Genomic DNA, 8,853 nt, shown 5'->3' with positions numbered 1-8,853 from the left:
AAGAAAAAAAAAACAAAGTGAGAATAGTGTGGTCAAACTGGAACTGTTTAGACTAAAAAGGGGTTTAAATTATATAGAGGCGCATATTTATGATTGTTTACGGTAAGAATGGGCGGAGTTTCCCTTTAACCCCGGATGATTGAGGCTGGAGCGGCATGAGGGAGGAACACACATGCAGTTCAGATTTACCCAAACATTCATACACTCATACACGCATTTACACACTTACACACACTAATACACACACTTTAACACCGCTTTACACAGAGAAGAGCAGATCATGTCTTCAAAGAAGTCTAAAGCTAAAGGAAAGAGGGCTGAGGATGGAGAGATGAGTGTATTAGAGGGGTTAGACCCAGAAACTGTGAGTGTAACTGACTTTATAGAGAAAGGTAAGAGTTTATACTCTACTAATAATCTAATAATCAGTCTAAACTGTGTGTCTGAGAGAGTCTGTTACTGAATAAAGTAGTCAGCGTGTCATGTTCTGCACTGTAGATTAAAACTAAACATCCAAACTATGAATAACAAACATATGGAATTATTTACTAAACAAAAAAGTGTTAAACAAACCAGAATATGTGTTATATTTGACATTTTTCAAAGTAGCTCCTCTTGTTTAGATGATCAGTTTTACACATCTCTCTGCTGGGGTTTCTTACTCAGCTTTTAGTTAGTTTATAACGTGTTTGTGACCTCATAAATACATTTATAATAATATGAAACATTTTGTGTTTCTGCAGCAGAAGAGAAAGCTCCTAAGCGATGCCGGTCATATCTCGCCCAACTGAGTTTAAACACGATGAAGAGTGTGAACGCCTGCATCGGCCGACCCGTCCTCATCACCAGCTCTACAGGACAGCAGGAGGTGAGTACTGCACTGTACTATACTTCACTGTACTCTACTGTACTCTATTATTCAGTACTATACAATACTGCACTGTACTGCACTGTACTATACAATACTATAAGTTACTGTACAATACAGTACTATATTGCACTGCATTGTATTGTACCACACTACTGTACTGTACTGCACCATACTGTATTTCACTGTACCACACTGTTCCACACTGTACTACACTGTATTGCACTGTACCACACTGTATTGCACTGCATTGCACTCTACCGCACTGTACTGCACTCTACCACACTGTATTGCACTGTACCACACTGTACTGCACTGTACCACACTATATTGCACTGTACCACACTATATTGCACTGTACCACACTGTACTGCACTGTACCACACTGTACTGCACTGTACCGCACTGTACTGTATTGCACTGTACCACACTGTATTGCACTGTACCGCACTGTACTGTACCACACTGTATTGCACTGTACCACACTGTACTGTACTGCACTGTACCACACTGTACTGCACTTTACCGCACTGTACTGTATTGCACTGTACCACACTGTATTGCACTGTACCGCACTGTACTGTACCACACTGTATTGCACTGTACCACACTGTACTGTACTGCACTGTACCACACTGTATTGCACTGTACCACACTATATTGCACTGTACCGCACTGTACTGTACCACACTGTATTCTACTATGCAATAATGTGATGTACTGTAGTATACAGTACTATACTTCCCTGCAGTGTGCTATATTGCACTGAATTATAAGTACTATACTGTACTAAACTATATATAAACTGTACTAACTATGTATAAAATATATTTGAACTATACTGTACAATATTGTATTGCACTGTACTGTACTATAAAGTACTAAACTGTATCTTTACAGTAGAGACAGTCACTCCAATAAAAGCAGGATAAACACTTCACTTTTTAATGCTACTTAATTAATGAAGAGCAGGTATCCCGATAATTTTGTCCATTTAATGTATAATCTGTGTGTGTGTGTGTATGTGTGTGTGTGTATGTGTGTATGTGTATGTGTGTGTGTGTGTGTGTGTGTGTGTGTGTGTATAGGTGTGTGTGGCGTGGCCCGCTGCCCAGTTCCCTAGCAGGAAGGTGGGTCTGATGCCCGAGACCCAAATCAGCCTGGGAGTGAAGGGCGGAGCCACAGTTAGACTACAGCCAATCACAGGGGCCGTCCTGCAGGCGGAGGAGCTTCAGATCACCCTCAGGTAAACTCCTACAAACACCTGATTTTAGTGTTTCCAGTAAAGTGGCCACAGTGAGTGGAAGCTCATGTTTGAGGCTTGTTTGTGAGGCTGTGTCGCCATCTAGTGGTTAAAGCGCTGCTCTGCATGTGCCCATTAATAACAAGGTCTGATGATATATATTTTTTTAATGATCTGATGATTGGTTATTGATCAATTTGATCTGATTACAGAGATGAAGATGAGTGTATCAGTACTGAAGATTTCAGCAGCTTCCTCTTACGGACGTTAGGTAAGTGGACTGTCCTGTAGAGCTGAAGAATGTAAAAATGATGAATAAATGCATTATTACACATTTAGATGAATATTAACCTTTACTTTAAAGATTTTTTTTTAATCACTTGGGATATTTAAATCACACAGTTTTTTAAATTATTATTTTTCCCTGTCCACCCTTTCATCTTAGGGTCACTCCCTCCCTTTAATAAAGTTACCTTTAACACAAAATTAAAAATTAAGATTAAAGGAGACTAAGATGGAAAATACATCAATATATATTTTTTTTATGTGTAGGTGGTAATATGATAAATATGTTTTTTTTTGTTTAAAGTTTACAGTTTTCAGCTTTAATTCTAAGGGCACTATCTTATACCCTGCGCTAAGAAGCGTTAGGCACGTCCAGGTAGCTGCACCGTTAAAATAGCAAACTGCCAAAGTCAGAGCTCACCTGGTTCTACTCCTAAAGGGAATGTGTTAATTGAATGATTGGTTTATTTAATGTTACGCCCAAAATGAATTAACCACACCCATGATTAATTAAGAGAATTAGTACATGCCTTTTGTTTTGTGTTTCGAGACGTGCAATGTGTACTTTTCCTGCCGCTATGATAGCAAAGACACAGTGCACGAATGAACGTTTCTCTCTCCCTCCCTCTCTTTTTTTTTTTTTTCAGACGGCAGGATCCTCCTCCCTGGATGTTCTCTGACTGTGTCCTATTTCGGCCGTAAGTGTCCAATCAGGGTGGACGCTGTAAAGGGGGTGGACGGTGTCTCCCTCTGTCCCCTCACCCCTCTCTCGGACCCGTCCCTTCCGCCGTTACTGGACCCCTCTCCTCTGGATCTGTCTCTCCAGCTGGGTCAGCTGACCCTGAACCACTCATCGCCCCGCCCATCGCCCCGCCCATCCGCCAGCACGCCCAATCGACCTCAAGACTCCTCGCTCCTGACCTCGCCTCCTCTCTCCACTCCACATAAACTGGACAGCACGTCCGACAGGCTCCTCCCTCTCACGCCGGACACGCCCCTTCAGTCCGTGGAGTCTGAGGAGGACCTCGGGACACGTCCGGTTGTGCTGGATCTGGCTCCCCCTGCTGTTCGCTTTGGGAGCGACACCTTCTACTCCATCTGCTGCTCCACCCGGCTGAGCTTCACCCACTCGCAGCCGCAAACCACGGAGGACCAGGGTCAGGAGAGGTCAAAGGTCACCTACAGTATGATTGGTGGGCTGAGCGCTCAGCTGGCGGCGATCAGAGAAACCATTGAGCTTCCTCTGAAGCACCCGGAGATCTTCAGGAAGTACGGTGAGAGGAGGATTTCATTTTCCAGCAGGATTTGGCACACTGCCCACACTGCCAAAAGTACCAGTTTGTCTCAAATAATATTAAAATTTTCTGAAACACAAATTTTTGGGTTTTCATTGGCTGTAAACCATAATTAATCATCAACAGTAAAAGAAATAAACACTTATAGATCAAAATAGATCCATCTGTATGTAATAATACATCTATATCATATATAAGGGTTTCACATTTTTAACTGAATTAATGAAATAAACAGTATTAAAGTATCATGATATCGTTATTATGGGCAACATGAGCAAAGTATTGTGATAATATCGCAAGATTTTCTGTGATTCACACCCCTACTGTATATCATGTGGATTGTCAGGAATCCCGCCCCCTAGAGGAGTGCTGCTGTATGGGCCACCCGGCACAGGAAAGACCATGATTGGACGAGCAGTAGCCAATGAGGTGGGGGCGCACATGACCGTAATCAATGGGCCAGAGATCATGAGCAAGTACGTATTAATATATATATATATATATATATTTATTTATTTATTTATTTATTTATTAAGTATTGTAACATATGTACTATATCATATATTGTTTAATATGTATGTTATTGTAGTTTTTAAATGTGATTATTTTACATGGATTACATTATATACAATACACATACATTTTTACATATGTATATTTTTACATAATTCACACAGTTTATATTACACATTAATCACATAACTATGTACCTTCTAATTTATCGCTGTTTGTTTATTTTACAGGTTTTATGGTGAAACTGAAGCGCGTCTCCGCCAGATATTTGCAGAGGCTTCACAAAAGTATGACACAAACACAATCTTAGTTATAGAACGAGTGTTTAAAACTACCTCCACCATGTTTGGAAGCTATATTTTACTTTGAGGGTCTTAGTTACAGTAACTAACAGTGTGTGAGACTACTTCCACCATGTTTGGAAGCTGTACTTTATGCTGGCTAGCTCTTATTGTGAGTTGTTGATTGATTATTGATGATTTGTGTGGTATTGATCAGGCAGCCTGCGATCATCTTTATTGATGAGTTGGACGCTCTGTGCCCGAAGAGAGAGGGAGCTCAGAACGAGGTGGAGAAACGAGTCGTCGCCTCTCTTCTCACGCTGATGGACGGAATCGGATCTGTGAGAGTTACAGTTTTTAAAATTTGGAAACTATAATGCATGTTTTCTGATGTCAAAAAAACATTTATGTACTGTGCATTTGCCTATTGAGTTTAAAGCAGTTTAGCCCCGCCCATTCACACTTAAGTCATTGTTGTAAGGTTTCAGGCTGTACTGCTTATAAGATGTACCAATACAGAACAGCCAATCAGAACAGAGCTTACTTGCGTATATAGTTTTTAAGTGTGGGAAAAAAAAACGACAGTAAAATGAATTAAGACTTCACAATTAAGCTTGTCACGTAACTACCTCCACCATGTTTAGAAGCTCTACTTTACTCTGGGGGTCTTAGTTACAATAGAAGAGTTGGAAACTACCTCCATCATACAGAACAGCCAATCAAAGCAGAGCTCATTAGCATATACATTTTTCTAAAATAAAATAACAGTAAAATGAATTATTACTTCACAAGTAAGCTTGACACGTAACTATTTTAATTTTGATTATCTATCTCCCAATATAATTGCAATAAATAATACTAAAATCAAATTTGGTCAGTTATAATGATAATATAATAACATAGTAAGATAGATGAACTTTTAATTCTTAAAAATATTCATATATATCATAAAATAATTAAAACACCCTGTTTAAAAAAAAAAAGTCAAATTATTTGCTATGTCATAAAAACCTAATGGGCAAGTAGTATTGTGGTCAATAAAAATGGTCAAAAAAGTGATATGCGAATATTATATGATAATATAATTAATAAGCTGATTAAAATAAGCCTAATTATAGCCCTCTGAGTTTCTCTGCTTCTGTCTCCCTCCACAGGAAGGTCACAGTGGTCAGCTGCTGGTTCTGGGAGCCACTAATCGTCCTCACGCTCTGGACCCGGCCCTGCGGCGTCCGGGGCGGTTCGATAAGGAGCTGGAGGTGCGCGTTCCTGCTGCGGAGGGGCGGATGGATATCCTGCAGAAGCAGCTGCGCTCCGTCCCCTGTGAGATCAGCACAGAGGAGCTGCAGGAACTAGCCGACGCGGCGCATGGATACGTAGGAGCGGACCTCGCTGCTGTCTGCAAGGAGGCCGGTCAGTCATCACACAATCATACATCATACAATTATGAGTCAAAAGTTTTAGAACAGCCCCATTATTTTTCCTTTTATTTTTGCCATTTGAGCTCTTCAGGTTCAGTCAGTGACTGGAAATGGTACAAAATCCAGTGTAGAAAATTTTTTGCCAGCGTCAAAAAACTGGAAAAAGTCATTTTAGTATAATATTTAGAAAAACTGAAAATATCAGGTTAACAGCCTAAATAAATGAAAATAAATAGAAATAAATTGAACAGATAAAGCTTAGAAAAACTTTAGATTGTTATCGATTATTCCCCCCCTTTGTGACTGAGCAATGACGCTGCATTAGTTAAAAAAATGGTAGGATTTATTTATAGATAAATATATATTAAAGCTTTATCTCACCGGGTGTTTGTGTGGAAAGTGCTGGAACAGTGCTGGAACTGTTTTCATCATGAGCTCAGTCTTTGGCGTAATGTTTAGTAAATATGCACGGGTCAGTATGTGGGAGGCGCCATTAACTAATATAAAACGAATAAACACTTGAGAAAAGAGGAGCGTTTTCAGATATTTTAGATTAAAAGGATATTTATATGTGTTTTTTATCTCATGTGTTTTAGTCTTGAGTGTGTGTGTATGTGTTTGTTTGTGTTTCTCATACATACACAGGGTAAAAATATATATATATATATATAGGTGTGTGTGTGCATTATATTGTGTATAATCTATTCGTATTGTATACATGTTTATGCATGAGCGTATCTTGTTTGTCTGTAAGTGAGTGTTTGTGTGTGTATATGACCGTATGATATGCATGTTTTTTGTCATGCATGTATATATATATATATATATATATATATATATATATATGTGTGTGTCTCCTGGGTGGTCTGTGTGTGTGTGTGGTGAACAGTGTGAGGGAGTTTATTGGAGACTGCAGGAGGACGAGGCGTCGTGATTCTCCGTGTTTATGATATTTTATCAATAGAGCTCATTGATCGTGTGTGTGTTATTTCATACAGCTCTGCTGTACGGATTAATAATTCAGCACGCCGGCTGATCAGCTGACCGGCTCTTATTAAACACAACAGGCCGGTTTGTTGACGGAGGCTGGGGGCCTCGCTCCGGCTCCGAGCCGCGGTTTGTTTTTTCGGGTCGAGGCGGTGAAGAGGTGGGAACTCACCCGGAGGAGGTTTGTGCAGAAATGAATAGATATAAACAGCCGTTATAGAGAAACACGGCGGAGGAGAAGAGAATCGGGGGATTGTCCTGAGCGTGAGAGAGTTTCTCTGGAGTTAATTTTGTAAAATACACAGCATTAAAGACATATTTTCTCAGATTATGCATAACATCTATAGTAATATTTTCACTTTTAGTGAGATGTGCGAATTAGTGCTGTGCGATATGATGATAAATATTGTGGGGACGATATTGTGAAAAGTGTCTATCGTGCTACTTACCATCTATCGTTCCTATCACTTATACAGTCATTTCAACAATTATTCATGCAAATATATAAAGTAGGCTACGATGAAATGTATTGGCGTGGTCACTTTGCATAAACTCGAATTATATAAGGGATAATAAATTAATCTTCGCAAAAAAAGCTTCATAATGTGTGTTTTTGCCACGTGACTCTGCTTTATGTTGTTTGACGCACACTTTAAAAAATGTTAATTGAGTTTATTTTAATAACTCAATTTAAATACCTGTATAATTTTGAAAAAATAAGCTACTGTATCTACCTCTTCTTTTTTCATTTGATACATATATAAAATTTCTTTAAAATAGTAATCATAAAGTCTCAAAATAAGTAAAGTAAGACTTAAATTATGCGAAAATCACAAATTGTTTGCCTTCAATTTGGAAACAAGAATTAAAATAATTTGATTGATGACTTTTTGTGCTAATTTTTTAGTTCAAATTACGTAAAAAAAAAGATGATAACTCTAAGTTAGACTGAATAAGATCATTATTCCAAAAATAAGTGAAATCATTTAAAACTTACAATGCTTAATAAGACAAAAAGTCAGTTATCAGAGAAGAAAATAAGATCTATAAAATTTCTTCCTCCTGTCTGGTTTAAACAGCAGCAGATCTTCTGAATATATCTACACTGATGGGCGTGGTGTTCTGGAAATGAGGTGTGTTCAGGTACATTTCTGGAGTTTTATCTTGTTTATCTTGGTAACAGAAAACACAGGAGCTCCACTGACTGAATACAACCTAGACAGACGCCAACAGTCAGATGTTCATCGCTATCTCGGTAACACAGGCGCCGTGCCGAGCCGAGAGTACACCCCCACTTATTATACACACACGAACACACAGCAGGTGGTTGATTTTTTTCCGAAAATAGCTGAAGGTATTTCCTCTCTTTCATTCTTTCCCTCGCTCCGTCTATCTTTCCTTAAATTGTGTTTGTTTGTATCTGTGGCTGACATCACTTCCTGTCCAGACGGATGACCTACTAGTGTTAAAGGTCAGAGAGAGAGAGAGAGAGATGTGTTGAACACATGTAAAGCTGTTTAGTGAGACAGTGTCCTCCAGAGAGACGGATTTTTTGCGACGCAGCCAAGACAGCTGTGTGTGTGTGTGTGTGTGTGTGTGTGTGTGTAGAGGGACGTCCCCTTTGCCCTGCTGTTCCTGTACAGTCAGCAGTAATACTGGCCCACTGCACCAGTGCAGGCCCGTCTCATTCAGTGTAATGGAGCTGTGTGTGTGTGTATAGTGTGTGTGTGTATAGTGTGTGTGTGTGTGTATAGTGTGTGTGTGTGTGTTAGTGTGTGTGTGTGTGTGTGTGTGTGTGTGTGTGTGTGTGTTCGGTAAAATTACGGTGCGCTTAGCGTTCTGGCCTCGTTACACTCGGCTCAAATCCTCCCCATTCACTGAAATCCAACCCCCCTCCACCCATCACCCCACCAACCACCCCCCCCACCAATCAATCGAGTGCACACAGAACCTCTAAACGACC

The 8,853-nt window shown here is 39.7% G+C and overlaps 2 protein-coding genes and 1 long non-coding RNA gene across 3 annotated transcripts in view; 2 read left to right on the top strand and 1 right to left on the bottom strand.

Moving 5' to 3' along the window:
* ube2ka (ubiquitin-conjugating enzyme E2Ka (UBC1 homolog, yeast)) overlaps nucleotides 1–8,853 on the top strand; it is a 315,406-nt gene that overhangs the window by 127,584 nt on the left and 178,969 nt on the right. The window lies entirely within an intron of this gene.
* LOC125784384 (uncharacterized) overlaps nucleotides 1–8,853 on the bottom strand; it is a 240,373-nt gene that overhangs the window by 67,515 nt on the left and 164,005 nt on the right. The gene's annotated exons all lie outside the window — the stretch shown is intronic.
* spata5 (spermatogenesis associated 5) overlaps nucleotides 130–8,853 on the top strand; it is a 63,653-nt gene continuing 54,929 nt past the window's right edge. Inside the window, exons 1-9 of the mRNA XM_022676611.2 lie at nucleotides 130–392; nucleotides 744–868; nucleotides 1,957–2,114; nucleotides 2,324–2,382; nucleotides 3,044–3,670; nucleotides 4,038–4,167; nucleotides 4,435–4,491; nucleotides 4,703–4,826; nucleotides 5,640–5,895. Of these exons, the coding sequence (XP_022532332.2) occupies nucleotides 281–392; nucleotides 744–868; nucleotides 1,957–2,114; nucleotides 2,324–2,382; nucleotides 3,044–3,670; nucleotides 4,038–4,167; nucleotides 4,435–4,491; nucleotides 4,703–4,826; nucleotides 5,640–5,895 (1,648 nt within the window). The 5' untranslated portion in view covers nucleotides 130–280. The remainder of the gene's footprint in view (nucleotides 393–743; nucleotides 869–1,956; nucleotides 2,115–2,323; nucleotides 2,383–3,043; nucleotides 3,671–4,037; nucleotides 4,168–4,434; nucleotides 4,492–4,702; nucleotides 4,827–5,639; nucleotides 5,896–8,853) is intronic.

The sequence above is a fragment of the Astyanax mexicanus genome, chromosome 19 (assembly GCF_023375975.1).
Source record: "Astyanax mexicanus isolate ESR-SI-001 chromosome 19, AstMex3_surface, whole genome shotgun sequence".
Lineage (NCBI taxonomy): Eukaryota > Metazoa > Chordata > Actinopteri > Characiformes > Acestrorhamphidae > Astyanax > Astyanax mexicanus.
This window is presented reverse-complemented; position numbering and strand designations above follow the sequence as displayed.